General features: G+C 54.7%; 2 protein-coding genes across 2 annotated transcripts in view; both read right to left on the minus strand.

The window, feature by feature from the left end:
- GBX1 (gastrulation brain homeobox 1) overlaps positions 1–8901 on the minus strand; it is a 23291-nt gene extending 14390 nt beyond the window's left edge. Inside the window, exons 1-2 of the mRNA XM_002915509.4 lie at positions 8881–8901; positions 2489–3020 (exon numbers count right to left, since the gene is read on the minus strand). Of these exons, the coding sequence (XP_002915555.3) occupies positions 2489–3020; positions 8881–8901 (553 nt within the window). The remainder of the gene's footprint in view (positions 1–2488; positions 3021–8880) is intronic.
- Positions 8512–17576, minus strand: ASB10 (ankyrin repeat and SOCS box containing 10). The gene is made up of 6 exons (XM_019795558.2): positions 16986–17576; positions 16557–16824; positions 13314–13833; positions 10011–10124; positions 9543–9728; positions 8512–9399 (listed from the first exon to the last, which is right to left on the minus strand). The coding sequence occupies exons 1-5, from the start codon at positions 17293–17295 to the stop codon at positions 9543–9545; spliced, it is 1398 nt and encodes a 465-aa protein (XP_019651117.1). The 5' UTR covers positions 17296–17576; the 3' UTR covers positions 8512–9399.
- Positions 17577–18004: the final 428 nt, after the last annotated feature.

Consider the following 18004-nt stretch of genomic DNA (forward strand, 5'->3'; position numbering starts at 1 on the left):
GCCTGGGCAGGTGGGCGTGAGTGGTGTGGTGAGGAAGACTCAGAAAAGTCTGTACTGAGAATAAGAAGTGGGGGTCGCAGATAGAAGTCCCAGTCTCTATCCTCCTTGTTTGTTTCTTCTGAAATCTGTCCTTCCTGCCCTGCCCCAAAAGCCCCACTACAAACTCTTCCCAATATGAGCGATTACCTTTACTCTACCCCTCTCAGCATTCTTCCTCTGTAAGGTCTCCTTCGCATCATTCTTGTCTTTACTCCAAGAACAAGTGTCTTTTGATTGCTTCCAATATCTTCCTTAGATGATGATCTTTCCTTCATTATTCTCTCTATATAAATTCCAGTTTACTATCACTCCCAGTATTAAAAAACCTTTTAAAAAAAATCACTCCTAGGGTTGACACTTCCCTGTTTCCTACCAGGACATTTATTTAGCTCCTTCCCAAGCCTCTCAAAACAGAACTCTTTCACACACCATTTCTGGTCCAGAGATGCTGTTCCCTCTTCCTCTAGCCCAGGCTAGAAATCCTTTGTACCTCTCTCTTCCAGTAGGCAGATCTCTTCTCCCTCATATTCTCTCTTTGGATAATCTGGGGATAGTGTGCATTTGTTGGCCCTTCCTTTCCTCTATTCTTCTTTCCTCAGTGTTTCTCTTCTGTTCTTTTCCTCTGCTTACACCCTCCTACACTACCTGGTTTTACAGCCAATATTCTACCTGCTTCAGAAAAGAGCCTTCATTCTACAAATGGGTCAAAATAAACAACTGAGGGGAACATGAAAGAGTAGGACAAGTTCTCCCATGGTTTGGGCATATTCCTCCCCAGCTCCTCCCCTAGCATGTCTCCCTTTCTGCTCCCCCTCAGCTCGTCTCTTCCTCAGGTGTCTGCTTGTTCCTCCAGCTCCTATTACCCCCAAAGCCATCCCTCTGATGGTCTGCCTTGCTCTTTTCTGCCTTAGGACTATTATTCCGAAAATCCTACTGATCCGTTCTTCTGCTCATCCTGCCAGCTGGCCCCCTCTCCGCTGCAGCCCCGGGCCCTCTCCTCTCGCGAAGAGTTCCTCCCACCTTCCAGTTGCTGCTCTGTCGTTTCCTTTTGATCCTCCTTAGGAGATGCCGCTCAGACTTTAGCCACTGGGTCCCCCTGGCCCAACCCGGTACAAAAACAACAGCAGAATCCTCAAAGCCAAAATGCCCAGGGCTAAAGGGGAAAACGAGAGGAAGACAGGCCCTGTAGCAGCGCTTGGGGGTCTGAAAGTGGTTAGACCTTGGGACAATTTCAAGGAAGGGCCCAGAAACCTATCACTAGGAACTGTCTTCTCCTGGCAAAGGACAAAAGGACTCTTGGATCTCCTCCTTGCCTCTCCTAGAGTCAGCCCCCAGGCCTCCCTGGGTCGCTTTTACCTGCTAAGCTGATGTGACAAATGGTTAAGCAGAGGTGGATTTATCCTGGTGCTAAAGAAGTTTAAGCTTCAGGAACCCCACACTTGCACGCAGCCTGTTTTTCTTAAACAGAGTCCACTAAATTGTGTAAGCTCTGGATCTCATCACACCTGGATCTGCCCCTGGATACGGGAAAGCTTTTCTGGCATCTAGGGGTTGAGGATCGATTAGGGAGGTCAGGGGGCTCCAGCTAGCTTGATTCTAAACAGGGTTCAGTTTAATACACACTGCCTCTATTGAGAGAGCATCTTCCCCTGGAGGAGCCAGGGTTCCTGAATTATCTCTTGGCTGAATCTCACTGGTTCCAGAATCTTAGCTAGATTCTTGACTCCGCATTTGTGCCACGCCCAACCCAGCCCAGTCTTTAGCCTCCATCTTGACCTCCGGGTCAGTCCTGGTCCAGCAGGTGCTAGGCCCCCTGCTAGCTAATGTTCCCTTAGGCCCCCTACTCAGTTCTTCAAGGCTGATCTCTAAATATGCCAATTCAGAAGTGACCTCTACTGCTAAGGCAAAGACAGGTCACCACCGTGGTCACTCTGCTTGAAGACCCTCCCTTTGCCCCTGCATTCACAGAGCCTATTTGGGGTCAACACAAGCTTCTCAGGAGCCAGAACTGCCTTCCCCTTTCTGAATTGACAGCTGCCCCGGTGTACCTTCACCCTATGGTCTTGCTAAGTGTCCCCAGGAATCCCACACTTGCAGCATCTCTATTCTCCGCAGAGGAGAAAAATGAACGGATTCTTAAAATCTCAGGGAAGTGGGAGCCAAGGCTTGAGGACGAGAATGCTGGGAGGAAAGGTGCTAATTTGGAAGGGAGTACTGGGAAGTCTTTGGTGAGGCTTCAGGCACTCTGGAAGACAGAGCAGGGCAGCGGTTCTGGGATCTAGAGGTGCCGTGTTTGGAACAGAATTGGAGGTGGTTCTGCAGAACCCGACATCTGCGGGTCTGGGATTCCAGGGCTCCAGGCAGGTGCTGAGATTCTGAGCAGGCTGCTGTCTGGGATTTCCAAGTGAACGAGCCTCCCGCCCGGCGCCCTGGTCGGCCCAGCACTTACCCGGCAGACTTGGGAAAGTCTCTGAGAAGTGCGGAGGCGGGGGCGGTGGGGGCTCTGCCACTTTCTCCCGGGTGAGCAGCAACTCGTCGGCTTCCAGCCCACCCTCCGGGCGTCGGCCGCCCGGCTCGGAGTTGTTTCGGGCGGCAGTGGCGGCGGCGGCGGCGGCAGCGGCGAGCTCCTGGGGCCCGTAGAAGGCGTCGGGCGGCTCCGCGAAGCTGGGCAGCGCGGTGGTCAGCGCCACCATCGAGGGCACGGCCTGGCCCAGTCCCGCACAGAAGGTGTTGGTAAGGCGGCCGGCAAAGGAGGCTAGTGGGGCGAGAGGCGGGAGGCCAGCAGGCAGCGGTGCAGGGGCCAGCGCCTGCGGCAGCACTAGCGGCCGGTAGGGCATGAACATGGGATAGCCGGTGTAGAGCAAGTGGCCGGAGCGAGGCGGCGGCGGCCCGATCAGGGAGTCGATGGAGAAGGCAGTGCNGTTCCCACCGGCCCGGACGGCCGGCCCGGGACCCCCGCCCGCCCCCCGCGGCCCAACCAACTATTATTAATGGAGATTGATGAGGCCGGACACGCCGCTTTGTGAAAGTTTGCGGCCGACGAGAAGGCGGCGGCAGCTGCTGGGCCGGTGCCCCTCCCTCCACCCAACCCGCCCCCAGCTCAGCCCACCCTGCCCGGGCGTGGACGTGGCGCGGGACGCCAGGCAAGGAGGGCGCACCGGGACGCGCGGGCGGCGCTGCCGGACCACAACGCCCCAGGCCCCGGGCCGCCACCCTCCGGCGGACCCTGGGCCGGTCCCCGGCGTGCCTCCCCGCCCCCGACGCCCCTTCCCTGGCAGTCCTGAGGGCAAGTCCTGGCCACGCAGGCTGGACAGGGCCTCCGCGCCCCTTCGGTGGGCGAGGCGGGAACGGCAGGGGGCGCGCTCTGCCGCCGGAGCTCAGGGCCCTTGTACGGGGCCCTTTTCCCTTTGGTAGTTTCGTCCCGACCCCATTCCCCTCTCTCCGGGTCTCATTTCTCCTGACATTGGCTCTTCCCCCTTCTTCCTCGTTCCCTTCTCGGACGCGGACTACCTCAGTTCCTCACTGTAGCCTCTGTGGGTAATTTCCTCGAGTGCCCACACTATGCCAAGTACTTACCATTGCTCTCACCTTTCCCCTCCATCATTCTCCCATCCCTTACATGCTTTTCCTTCCTCCACTCTTCCCTTTCCTGCCGTCCTTCCTATCCCTGTTTGATTATTCCTATTTCTCATTCCCTATCCCAGTTGTCTTATTCTATTTTTTTCCTCATTTCTCACCTATATCTGTATCTCTTGTCTGTCTGTCTATCTCTGTCTCCCTCCCTCTCCCTCCCTCTCTTCTGCTATTAATTTCCCTGATTGGCTCCCCGGCTCCAGCACCGCTGATGAGCCCTATTCATTCCTGGGCCTGACACTCTCGACCTGCCCTAGCTGATTGCTGGGGGCTGGCCCCAGGAGCGCTGATGAGCCCCAAGGGTCAGCAGCGCTAATTATTCGCTAATTGCAGATGACTCTGTTCACCTCCCCCATTCTCAAACACAGAAATGGTAGCGTCTTTTACCACCCCCACCCCCTATTCCCAGCAGTTGATTGTCAGTCTAGAGGCAAAAGTCATGGGCACTTTTGCTTGATAGGAGGCCCAGGTCAATGGGCAAAAAAGACTTTCCTTCTTAAGACAGTCAACAGGAGAATGACCGGAATTTCAGGATCCAGAGCAAGCCTTCCTAGCTAAAATGAAGGTCACCTGGTCACTAGGAAACTGTTATTCAGGTGGGGCCAGGGAGAGCCAAGCTAGTTAAAAGTAATAGCAAAGCCAGGCCAGTTTAGGAGGATGCAGTCCAGATAGGGGAAGTTACTTGGCTCAGGTGAGGAGGGAAACCTATGGCTTAGTCTCGGTGTTTCTGAGCCAAGACAGAGCAGGCAGGAGGGAACTCTGGATCTCAGTGACATTTGTTCAAACCAGGAGTGTCGTGGTGGCCTAGTGAACACCACTAATGTCAGACAGACGTATTACAAAATAGCACCCTGAAAGACACTGGCCCCACGGTGGTACAGAAAAGGGTGGCACCCTAGCAAGGACCTTTCTTTGGTTATGCTTGATTGACAATTCGTCAGACAGGTAAAAAGGAGAAGAGTGTGGTTTCCACGCAGTCCCGATCTATCTTGGGCTCTACATTAAACTCATGAAAGCTCTTAGAGACAAGTCTGGTGGGAAGATGTCGCCATGGAGAAAGAAGAGGTGCCTCATCTTAGGTCTGGGAACCCTGCCTCACTACTAGGGTACTAGGATAATCTTTGTACATCTCCCTAAAGATCTTCTTCAGAACCCTCTGTTAAATTAACTAAGTACTTCATGGTACCAATATGGAAGACTAGACTTCAAAAGTGTGTTGTACTTTAAAAATGAGAGGTCAGCACTTGGTTTGATGGCTTTACAGTGTTGGATACACGATAGAGGCTTATTGACTTGATAAATTGAGAGAACTTTGGGTTACAGTCACTAAAATTAAAGCTGTACGAGCAGTAACAACACCAAATAAAGCATGAAGGGACATTTTTTAAAGGAACTGCATTCATTTTTTGTATAGGTAATAAAATTACATAGTAAGAAATTCCAAAAGCTCAAAAGGGTATATATTGAAACATCTCCCTCCCACCAGTACCCACCCCCCATAAAAGGCCACTTTAATAAGCCTGTCACTCTCTGGTAGGACAGAATGGATCATGCACTGTCAAGGACTCAAGGTTAAAGACCCTCTGATCTTGACGATGTATGTCACCCAGCTCAAGCCAAGAACTTATTGCCCGGAACTAGACTTGGTAAAGTGAAATCCTCTGCTCAAGCTGGCAGAGGGTACAGCCTTAAAGCTTGTTGTCAACAAATCCCAGCGGGCCACCAAATCTGAAACGAGGCAGGTGAAACCCCAGGGACTTTGCATTGCCCTGGTGTGCTGCATAATTGTTAGATACTGTATTTTGTAATCCATTTATATCCTTGATCTGTCCCTTTGCCATGCTAGGTCATGAAGTGTGACTTCTGCATAGTCCTTGACATTCACTAGCTAAACCAGGATAAAAGCCACATACATAGTGGCAATCGAAGCAGCCCATTCCCTTTCCGTGCCCTTTTGTAGACTGTGGAACTGAGGCCAAATGCTAAATGGAGAAAAGCACTGGCTGGAGTAACAACACTTGGAGTTAAGTTCCCGTTCTGACCCCTCACAGAGCCATGTAACCTTGGCCCCTCTGACTTAACTCCATCCGTGAGAGAAAGTGATTAATATCTACTCTGCCTAGCCAAAAAGCCAGTGCAAGGATCAAGTGAACGTGAATAAACGCCTTTCAAAATACTTTTCGTTCCTGTACTAAATGGACAAAAAGAGCACAGTGGTCAAGAATAGAGGTCCCCCCCCTTGGGGCGCCTGGGTGGCACAGCGGTTGAGCGTCTGCCTTCGGCTCAGGGCGTGGTCCCGGCGTTGTGGGATCGAGCCCCACGTCAGGCTCCTCTGCTATGAGCCTGCTTCTTCCTCTCCCACTCCCCCTGCTTNGAAAAAAAAAAAAAAAAATTTAAAAAAAAAAAAAAAAAAAAAAAGAACAGAGGTCCCCTGGATCAGTGGCTCTCCTCTACTTGACCATCAGGACCAGGGTAGAAGCCTGAATAGAGCTGGTTCCTTTCTTTACCAGGAGAAAACTGTGCTTCTCGTACTGAATCCCCAAACAGGCCCATTGTGGGCAAGCACTTTTTTCACTGTCTAAAACAGTATTCTGCTTCTTTAATTGTCCACTTACTCTAGCTTGTCCCACTCTCACCATACCACCTGTTGGGTAAAGGCTCATACAGAGCAATTTTATTTTGAATCTACCCTCTCTCTGCTTGTCCCTATATCGGACCTCACCATCTGGCCTCCCCTTCATGGTTTGGAAACGAGCACCTAGGATACCAAGAACGAAGTATTCTAAAGTCAAAGCCAAAGTATCTGTACCCCCACCTCACTTATCGGCGGAGAGAGTCCACTCACGATGGGCAGCGTCGGGCCCTGCCCGCGGGTACCCTCTGGTGGCAGCAGCGCGCAACTGCGTCAGCGTGAGTGAAGTGAGGTGTGCTGCAGCTCCCCCTGGCGTTAGTCCAGGAGACGTGCGAGGGCACAGGAACCCGACCAGGTGAGCCTTCCTAGGGCGCGCGCGCTGGGCGCAGCTGCTGGGTATTTAACTGTGAGGGCACTGGTTGGGCAAGGGGGATTGTACCCAAGAATCTTAAAGCCTAGTATGCATGCGTGTAGGTTCGTGTATATTTTTCGTGTCCAGTTACTTGAACCCCGTGTATCTGTTGTGTAAAATGTGTGCCGTTTGTGTGTGCGCACGCGTTACACGTGGGTAGGTTGATGGTGGGGAGGTCCGCGCCTCCAGTGCAGGGCGGAGTCCTCACGGAGGCGTGAAATTGGTTTGGAGCAAACACATTACGGAAAGCAATTACCGGGGAGAGGTTCTGGGCCCGCGGGACCCGCAGCCAGGAGGCTGGGGAGGAAGCTCCCTGGCTTGCAAGAGTGTCTGTGGATGTCTAACCCCAGAAAGGAGCTTCCTAACACTGCCTGCTAATGGCCGAACGCGGGAAGTTGGGCAGCAGCCCCTCACATTGACCACTCCACATCGTCTTCCTTCCCTTACTGCTATCCTCCTTAAAAAGGCATCCTGCAGAGAATCCAATACTCTCAGACATGGTCAGAAATCCTTCTCCCCTCTTATCACTTTGGGAGAGGCCACCGCCCCCTCTGAATTCCTCCCAGGTCTCTGCCCCCACATGCCCTCAGCTCCTGCTCCATGTCTTTTGCATTCACTTCATTGCCCCGTGTATTTGAACTAGTGATTCACACACTTGTTTTTCAAACTAGATGGGAAATTCACTGAGGGCAGGAACTGGTCTTGTTCACAGCTGTAGATCTAGTGCCTAGAACCTGGGACTCAGGGGGTGCAAATCATGTGGATGGGATTAAATAAAATTTCCATCAAAGTGCATAAACAACTCTCTCAGGGAAGTCATCCCTCGAGAGTCAGGATGCTCTTAGAGCTTTCAACATCTTTCACATGCCAACGATCCCATTTATACCCCCAGACCTGACCTTGTCTCTGAATTCCAGATTCCTAGATCTAAATGAAGGCCCCATACAGTGAGGGGAACTCGCACATGCACAAGCCCCCCGCAAATCGCTGCCCAACCCGTCTCTCATCCCCTGTGCGGACCCCCCGCCCCCGCAGCCGGGGCCTGCGCGCTCAGGACCCGCCGGGCGTCGCCACAGCTGAGGGGCCAGGCCTCCGCCTGGTGGTCCCATCCTCCCGTCGCGCCCCACAGGGCGGGTCAGTCCAAGGCCCGCGAGGCCAGGTGGGAACCCCCGGGGCCCACTCACCTCCGCCCCGCGTCTCCTAGGCTTCTCTCTCTCTCTCTGGCTTCGCGCCCTGCCGGCCCCGCCCCTGCCGCTTGCGTCCTCCAGGCCCCGCCCCTGAAGCCTACTTCCCGAAGTTGGCGGGAAAGTTGTGAACACCGGCGCCTGCGCACTCTGGGGCTTTGGGAAACCTGTTTGGAGACCGTTGACGTCACGGATCACAGTGCGCTTGATTGCCTGCCCCGCGCCACCGGTCAACTCTATCTTCCTACTGTGGTTGCAGGCCGACTCCTGCGTGCTGGCCACCTGTGAGGTCTTAAAATCCTGGCACTGCAAAGACCCTCAGGGACTCTCTCCTTTCTTATCTTACAGATGTGAGCAACTTGAGCCAAAAAGGGGAAGAAAGTTTCACAACCGAATGGCAGAGCTGAGACTCGGACCCTGGCACGTAACTCTCAGCTCAGCTCCTGCTGCCACATAAATTTTTTTTAAAGATTTTATTTATTTATTAGACAGAGATAGAGACAGCCAGCGAGAGAGGGAACACAAGCAGGGGGAGTGGGAGAGGAAGAAGCAGGCTCATAGCGGAGGAGCCCGATGTGGGGCTCGATCCCATAACGCCGGGGTCACGCCCTGAGCCGAAGGCAGACCCTTAACCGCTGTGCCACCCAGGCGCCCCATGCTGCCACATAGTTAACTCCAAGAGACGCAGGGACCGGGTATGCGTCTGGTTCTCCCTGACTTATAAGATGGGCAGTAGCTAGAGTTGTTTTTTCCAAACCTGAATCTTCCACTCTCACCTGAACACGGTTACCCTCCTCGATAGCTGACACCTGCACCCATTTTTCATTGGCCTTCTTGCTCTTCTTCTCACCTTTCTACCCCAGGGCTGCCTTTCCCATCCTGTCCCACCGTCCGCACTGCCTCATTCCTGCAGCAACTCTTCCCTACTCAAGCCTGTTTGCTCACCCATCCTCTGGCTGGCTGTGCTGACACTGTCTCACCTGGTGGCCCTTGTGCCACATCATGAACCGGCGGGGCAAGTCTGCCTGGGACGGCTCAACAGCTGGTAGATGCCAAAGGGGGACAATGACATCTTTGGCGCCATGGGGCAGATCGGGGGGGGCATAAGTCTGCCCATCATGAGTCCCCTGAGTGACCAGCTCGGAGGAAGGCCTGTTGGAGACAGCACCAAACAACACAGGCCTGCAGATTTTTAATGCTCATACAGGGTTTGGATGGGCTGGAAGGGTGCCTCAGACCACCACCAAGGAGTGCATCACTTGCCACGAGTCCCAGCTGTCTCTCCATCAGACATCAGCTGGCTCCATGGTCCGCCTGCCCCTCTCCCTGGTGGGAATGGCAGCGTCCACATCTGCCTGAGGAGCTGGACCTCCTGCTGACAGAGCCACCTCGGCCCGAGGCAGTTCAACTCAGGCCTGGGTTGAGGGTGCTGTGAGCAGTAGACCGGAGCCCCCTGGGGCATCTGCTTTCAGGTCTCTCAAAAGGCAGTGGACAGACATCTGGAAAGAGAGGTGTGGGTTCAGAGAGGTCCCACGGTCCAGGAGGCTGGCTGGTTCTGGCCAAGGCCCTGCCCCCAACTCTTCCCTTGCCTCCTACCCATCCCTCTAAACGGCTGCGGCTGCCCGCAGAAGCCGGGACTCACCTAATAGAGCACGTCCTCAAAATCCAGCTGCAGGTAGCGGAGCAGGCGGGGTGGCAGGGGTAGACGGGGCAGGGCGTGGGGCAGGCAGGCTGCCAGGTGAGCACGGAGCGCACAGCGGCTCAGATGCTGCAGCGATCTGGGCTGTCTCACCAAGGCGAAAAGGGAGCAATAGAAACGGTGGTGCTTCTGGGGACAGAATGGGGGGCTCAGCGAGGCAGCCTTGGACAAATTTGCACCCTTTCCTCCTAAAGCAGGGGGGAGGCTGGTGGCCATCAGGTGTCTACACGAGCCTCTAGAAGTAGTGTTTTGGGTGTTCACACTGGGTGTTTTCTTCTTCTGGGACATGAGCGGGTCTCTGGGTCGTTTCTCTGGGGCAGGCTGGGGGAACCAAGAGAGCTTCCCTGTAGGCAGTGGGAGTCCCTTGCGGCCAGGCTGCGTGAGTGTGTGTTCAGGGTCCTGGAATCTGACCTGCAGTGTTTCAAGAGGCACCAGGGCCATGGCCTCCTCGGGAAGCTGCATGGTACTGTAGGTGTTCATCAGGACCTCAATGGTCCTTGGAGACTCGCACCAGCGCTCCAGCACCTGGAGGAAGCAGAGAAGCATCAACGATTCCAGGGTTCCCGTACACCTCAGGTCCCCAGCCAGTCCGCACAGGATGACAAGACAGCGATAGAACAGCTGCTGGGGGTTGAAGTCCTAATCCCCAGTACATGTAAATATGACCTCTTTAGAAATAGGGTCTTTGCAGTTGTGATCCAGGTAAAATGAGGTCATCAGGGAGAGGATTCAGAGGGAAGGGATGAGGCCAGCAGAGGCCTGGTAGGATCGAGTTGGAGCCAGATTCATTCTGTCATGTGTTCATTTAGTAAATATTTACTGAGGGCCACCATGGGCTGAGCCCTGGGGACCCTGCAATGAGAATGACAGACAGACAGTTGCTTGTCAGCTGGGAGCTTCCATTTCAGTGGGAGAAAATAATATAAACGCATAAACAACCACTTACAGATAAGCCGTTACAGTGAAAAATAAGTAGACTTGGGGACTGTGTTGGGAGGGTGCTGTCTAGACGGGCGGTCGAGGAAAGCCTCTCTGAGGAGGTGACCCGCTGCAGGGGTCTGGGAGCCATGCTGGGAGAGCAGCCCGTGCCAGAGACTGTCCACGGGGAAGGAAAGACAGCCGCACCCGCCTGGATTCACGCAGATGCCATCATACTCACCCAAGCCTGCGAGTATGAGCTCGAAGCAGGTTTGTGCTTCATTCACTCCATCTCTGGCTGAGTCTCAAGCTATAGGCAGTGGCCACAAACCCTTTATAAAATCCGAGGACGGCTAGGTACCATCTCTCTGGCAGCGCTCCCGCACGTGACACCCCCGCTCTCCACACACACTTGCATGCAGCATTAGGGGCTTTAAAACCCCTGCCTACAAGGAGCCCCTCTTGCCTGGCAGGCTGGGAGTGCTGCATGGGCTGGGTGCTGCTGGGCCGTGGGAGTGGGGCCCCTGGGCAAAGCATCCCACACACCTGGAGCCCCCTCTGCGTCTTGCCCTGCATCTGGGCAGTGCTCACTGGGGCTGCCCCGTCCCGTCTGCCCAGAACGGGTCTCTGATTTACTCCTCCTCAGATCTAGGAAAGAACAGGCTGGTCACAACTGTCTGCTGTTCGGGAGGGGTCTCTGTGCCTCCCTGCCCACGCTGATTCCTGCCTCTGTCCTCTGCCTGGAATACCTGTGTCTTCCTCCTCCTCCATCTCCAAGCCCTGCCCATCTCAAGTCCCCTCCGCTCCGGGAAGCTTCCTGCGGCTGTTCAACCCGCATCTCTCTCTCCCTACGTAGGGAGGATGCCCAGCAGCTTTCCCACACGTTAACTTAGAACAAGAGCTAACAGGTGTTGAGCACTAACTCTAGGTTAGGCCCTGTTGTAAGGGCTTTATGTGTATGAGCTCGGGTCTCACACTCACCCCATGAAGCAGGCGCACTCCTATGTCCCCGTGTTACATACGAAGAAACTGAGGCCCAGAGAGATTAAGCCGCTTGCCAGGGGTCACGTGGTTAGCGTGCCAGGCTCCAGAGCCTGCACCCTTGGTCGTCACTTACTTCCAGGTTTGTTGGGAGAACTGAAAGCGTCCGAGCAGCAGGTACCACACCGTAGAGTGGCGTCTGGTGGTGGTCAGGGCTGTGCTCGCTCCTGCTGTTACCCACGGGGCTCCTACAGCTTATCACTGTTCGCTAGAGACTGTATTACATGCAAGGAACATGCGTTCAAAGCGTTCCAGTGACTTGCCTATAGTCACAGGAACAAGCATCAAACCAGACCCCGGCTCCAGGCTTCCTGGGCACCCAGTGGCTCCTGGAGAGCTGGCTGAGGCCGGCAGTGATCGCAGATGACTCCTTGCAGGGAGACAGGCGCCTCAGCCAAGCGTGGAGCAGCTGCAGATTGTAGGAGACGATGGCAGACTCCTTCCTGAACTTTTCAATCACCTGGGACACGGCACCCAAATGAAGGGGAGGAATGGGGCACTTGGCTGTGCTGGCCTCCTTGATCCCTTAGGCAGGGCAGATCGGGGTTGGGGGCGGGGGGCTGGCAGTAGGGTCCCGGGAAATCCTTTTGCCGTTCTGCCTCCTCCTCCCACCCCCTCCCCGAAGGGGAAATCGTTAGCTGTCAGAGCCACCGTCAGATTACAGGGAATTGCTCGTCTCCTAATTATCTGGTGTTAATAGGAGATTAATTAGTGTTAATTGTTGATTTTCTTGTATTTTCCCAAAGGGGAGACCAATCTGCCGAACTCTCGGGCTGTTTAATTATTTGGTCTTGCTTAGGAATCTAGACAGATGCTTCTAGGTTTGTGAGTGAAGGGGAAAGGCAGGAACGGGAGAGGAGTGCCCAGGACCAGGCAGGGCCAGACAGTTCAAGCCCCGAGCTGGTGCAGAGGGATCTGCCCACAGCCTGCTACCCTGTATCCGTTCTGACCCAGCTCCTCAGAGAACAGCGCTCCCCGCCCCACTCCCAGCACCCTCTGCGACATTACATGGCCCCCTCCAGCTACGACGCAGTATGGGACAGGGCTCCCTGCCAGGGCATCGGGGCACAGGTCTTCAAGTTGAACCCACTATGGGAATACTGTATGTTAATAAAATGAGATACAGCCAGGAAATTGACAGTGGAAGGCTTTTTCCTCTGGTGCCAGGATAGCGCTGCTGGTCTGGGTGATGCCTGTCCTGCTAAGCTCTCAGAAACAAGGACCGTGTCTGTCTGCCAAAGGTCAGGAGGCTTTGACCCTCAAGACCCAGGCTCATCTCTCTGCCCTAGAGGAGCCTCTCCTGTGCACAGAGTGTCTCACTGAACGGATCCCATTGCCATGCTGAGCTTCCTGCATGCTTCTCTCATCAGCTTACTCCCCAGACGAAGAAACAACTCCCTGAGGCTCACATCAGTCCTGGCTCCTGTCTTTTCAGATGCATGATCATCTGACCGCCTGCCCTCAGTCCCCCTTTATCACACACGCACACATGTGTGTATATATGTGTGTATGCCCACACTTGTGTATGCACGTGTGGGCACATGTATGCATACACACACACACACACACACCCCTCCTGCTGGTCTTCGTCCTTGCCTTTGCCCCCTATTGGGCTTTGCTTGCATGATGAATGAAAGGTGAATAACTGATTCATGTGCTCGAGTGTTGGAGGCTGCATCCAGAGCGAACGCGAACAGGTCTGAGTCTCCCCATCCCTTCACCCTCACAGCCCTCCCTCTGGCCCCAGCCCCATACCTTCGGGAGGGCCCCAGGCCAGACACGGACAGCACCGTGGTTGAGCAGAGCTCGCACTGTGTGCTCTGGGCTCTGGGCCAGGGCCGCAGCTGGGCCCTGCAGAGCGCAGTGCAGGGCCGTGTGTCCCCCATAGTCCATGGCGTTGGCGCTGACGCCGCAGGATAGGAGCAGCTCCACGACAGTCGCATGGCCGCGGCGACAGGCCAGGTGCAGGGGCCGTCGCTTGTCCTGGTCAGCGGCATCGGCATCGGCTCCGGCCGAGAGCAGCAGACGGCAAAGCTGGAGGCAACGGGCGGTGGTGGTCTCGGCATCGGCGGGGGACATGCAGCGGACGTCACAGACAGCCAGCAGTGGGGTCGAGCCTTCGGCATTACGGGCATTAGGGCATGCCCCCCGTCTCAGAAGCAGGTCTGCCAGCTCCACGTGGCCCAGCCGGGCAGCCACATGCAAGGGGGTCTCCTCCTCCTCCTCAGACCGACCATCCACTTTCGCCCCAAACCTCAGGAGCAGTTCTGCACACCTGGGAAGGGCAAGACGGTAGTGGGGAGGGAAATAGGGTCCCCCACTCCTACCAGTCTCCTCATCCGGAAAATGGGGATAATTGCTAATACCTAGACCTCATGAAGTTGTGCGCAGCCTGATGCCTGGAAAGGCCATGACAGCAGCCCATGGCGGGGAGAGTGGGTGGTGATGGGACATGGCAGCCCATTGTATTATCCTGCCCACCTTTCTATATGTTTAAAAGTATCCATAAGAATTTTTAAAATACTTCTGTTTACTGGGGAAGGGAAAGGATGATTCTCACCGGGTGTGGTCTCCATGAGGCTGGGTAGAACATGCCAGAACTAACAATGTGGGACTGTATAGAGTCGTGCTGCCCAATACACTGGCCGCCAGCCACACACGGCTGTTGCGCACTCGGATTATGACCACGCCTGATTGAGATATGCCGTGAGTATAAAATACACACAAATTTCGAAGACTTGGTACAAAAAAGGACATAAAATATCTCATTAGTTCTTTATATGGATTACATGCTGAAGTCACAACGTCTTGGATATACTGGGTTAAGTAAAAGATATTATTAAAGTTAATTTCACCTGTTTCACAGATATTTGTACACCCACGTTCACAGCAGCGCTATTCGCAACAGCCGAAATGTGAAAGCAGTCTAAGTGTTCATCCACAGGTGAATGGATAAAATGTAGCATCTATGGACACTGGGATCTTATTCAGCCTGGAAAAGGGAGGGCATCCTGACGCCTGAGGCAACATGGATAAACCCCAAGGACATGGTGCTAAGTGCAAGCAGCCATCACAAAAGGACAAATGCCCTGTGATTCCCGCATATAAGGGCGCCTGGGTGGTGCAGTCCTTAAGCGTCTGCCTTCGGCTCAGGGCGTGATCCCGGCGTTTTGGGATTGAGCCCCACATCAGGCTCCTCCGCTATGAGCCTGCTTCTTCCTCTCCCACTCGCCCGCTTGTGTTTCTCTCTCTCTCTCTTAGTCGAATAAATAAATAATCTTAAAAAAAAAAAGAATAGTCAAATTCTAGAAACCAGAAGAATGGCAGTTGTCACAGGCTGGAGGGAGAGAGGAAGGAGAAGCTGTTGTTCAGTGGGGACAGAATTTCAGGTTGTTTTTGTTTGTTTGTTTGTTTGTTTAAGATTTTATTCATTTACTTGAGAGAGCACGAGCAGGGGGAGGGGGAGAGAGGAGGAGGGGCAGAGGGAGAAGCAGACTGAGCAGGGAGCCCAATGAGAGGCTCGATCATGACCTGAAGGCAGATGTTTAACCAACTGAGCCACCCAGGTGCCCTAGAATTTCAGTTTTATAAGATTAAAAACGTTCATGAGAAGGATGGTGGTGACAGTTGCCTGACAATGTAAAATAAACCTGCTTAGTGCCATTGGACTGCATGCTTAGAAATGGTCAAGATGATAAATTTTACATTATATGTATTTTACCACAATTTTAAAAATTAGTTTCATCTTTTTCTATTTTTTTTAAGATTTTATATTTAAGTAATCTCTACACCCAACGTGGGGCTTGAACTCACAACACCGAGCTCAAGAGTCACACGCTCTACTGACTGAGCCAGCTAGGTGCCCCATTGTTGTTCACTTTTTTAATAAGGCCACTAGAAAATTTAAAATTACATACGTGGCTCACATTGTATTTCCATTGGGACACACTGGTATAGAATACGTCTTTGACCATAATAAGCCAATGGAGTCTGCTGAAGGATGATAGGGTTAACAGGAGGTTAACCAGCTGACGATGAGAGGGATACAAATTTGGCACCATTCAGGAGCAAGATGGGAAATTTGTCAGGTGTGTAGTCAGTAGAGAGAGGGTCTCTATTGTGTGTGCATAGATTTGCCGAGGCTCCCTTTGCCAGGATTCCACGCTCACCAAAAAATGGAATGAGGGGGTCCCTGGGTGGCAACGTGTCTGCCTTCGGCTCAGGTCATGATTCTAGGTTCCTACGATTGAGCCCCACATGCGTCTCCATGCTCAGCGGGGAGTCTGCTTCGCCCTCTCCCTCTGCCTGCCACTCTGCCTGCTTGTGCTCTCTCTCTCTCTATCAAATAAATAAATAATTTTTTAAGTGAGGAATCATCCCCCAAGGCTCCCTACACATAGGGCATAATTATTTGTGTCATAGTAAAGGAATTTTCCCTACAGTAAATAATACATTGAAACATGGGTATATCTATCAGTTTCTTGTGAGTTTAGTTAGTTGAGCTCCATCCCTAGGCCCACTTATCTGGGAGTACCTGCCAATAGGGAAATGCCAGACCTGCGCACAGGGATCAATGCATGCCCTAACTGGGGGCTGCTTTCCTTTCCAGACTATCTGGATCACTCCTGGACTGTCAGCTCCCTGAGGGCGAGGTTATGCCGCAGTTACTGTTGTGCTTAGCACAGGGCCTGGAACACAGGATAGGCTCAGAAAAATGAACACTTTACAGTATACCACCTCCCCATAATGGATCCAGAGAACTTCCCAACACGGGCTATCCCTCTGGGTCCCTGCCACAGTCCTTTTACACCCCTGGGGAAGCAGAAACTGTCCCAAGAACAGGCCATTCCGAAGTTCCAGGGCCAATGGTAGATGACTCCCCAGCTGAGCCGAGCTCAGCAAGCCTGCCAGCCCCCCCCCCATGCTCGCTTACCCTCCCTGAGGTCATCGCCCTGACTCCCCTAGAGTAGAAGGGGGCTGGGCTGAGGGGTCACTCACTCAAGGGAGCCGGCCCCCTGGCAGAGGTGCAAGGGGAGTTTCCCATCCTGGTCGGGGATGTTGGGGTCGGCTCCTGCCACCAGCAGCACGTGGACGCAGGCAGCGTGGCCCGCAGCACAGGCCTCGTGCAGGGCGGTGCGGCCCCCAGGGGCGCTGTCTGGCCTTGCCCGTCGCCTCAGCAGCAGCTGCAGAACTTCCGTGTGGCCCCGGCTCGCGGCCACGTGCAGCGGCGTGGTCAGCTCCTCTTCGTACGTCAGAGACCAGAGTCCTAGGGAGAGAGGGGACGTGGGTCTCAGACCCTGGAGGGAGGCGAAGAGCGGCCAGGCAACAGAGGAGGTGGGCAGAGGCTGGGGCGAGGGAGCCCAGAGCTCTGTCCCCAGCCTCCCCTGTCCCGCTCAGACCCCCCCCCCCGGTGCCCCTGGCCCGTACTCAGAGCGCGGATGTTGAAGCGGAAATCCCTCCATCGCTCTGGGTCGCTGGTATCAAAGATGGAATCTGGAGCCAGGCCATTGCCGGAGTCGGCGAGGATGCGGGAGACCGAGCCCACGTCCCCAGCCAGCACTGCCTGCCAGTAGGCCAGGGCAGGTCCCGAGGCCGTCCGGGTGATGATGGCTCCCGGGCCAGACTCCGGGTGTTCTGCAGACCCTCTGTCGGGCTTCTCCACCAGCCTGGCACAGAGGGCATGTCTGTCACTGGGGGGTTCTCCCTGCCCCCTGCACTCTCCTGGGGACCAGCTCATGAGGACAGAGTATGAGCATGTGGGAAGAGGAGTGGGGGAAGGAGGGGCAGGGGGTCAGAGGCAGACAGAGGGAGAGGAGGAGGGAAACACGGACAGGTGGAGGGAGAGGGTCTCTGTGTCCCTGAGCTGAGCCTGACCCGGCCACGCAGCTCAGCAGAAGCTATTCTGGGCTCCGCATGACTTCATTCCTGGGCCAAGGCTTAGGCAAGCCTCTGGGTAGGGGAGAAGTAGCCAGGGGGTTCTCGTTTTCCTCAAGCGCTTGGTAACTCTGTGTCTGAGAGGGCCAGCCCAGGCCCCTGGCCCTCCCTCCACCCCCGCAGTCCCTCACCCCTCTGGTGGCTGCTCCAGCGAGGCTCGGCAGCCTGGGACTCCAGCAGCAGGTCGGCTGTGCTGTGTGGGGGAAATAGCTCCTGTAATCTTGCCAGGTCTCCGGTGTACAGGGCATTCTGCAAGGCCATGTCACGGCACAGTAGCGGCGACCGCCGAGTTGGCTCCCAGGCTGGGCGGGACTGGGACCCCCAGACCCGGCAGGCCGGGGCGGAAGGAAGGCACCCCAGACGGCGTCCCCAGTGGGGAGGGGAGCTCCTTCCCCCAGGCATAGCCAATCTCTGGGAGAGAGGGAGCCAAAGAAGCGGGACTCGGGAGAGTGCCACTGGCCGACTGGTCAGGCAGGCGCTGGGCCCGAGCCAGGCAGAGGCCGAGTGTGGGA

Source organism: Ailuropoda melanoleuca, chromosome 1 (genome assembly GCF_002007445.2).
Source record: "Ailuropoda melanoleuca isolate Jingjing chromosome 1, ASM200744v2, whole genome shotgun sequence".
In the NCBI taxonomy this organism is placed as follows: Eukaryota; Metazoa; Chordata; class Mammalia; order Carnivora; family Ursidae; genus Ailuropoda; species Ailuropoda melanoleuca.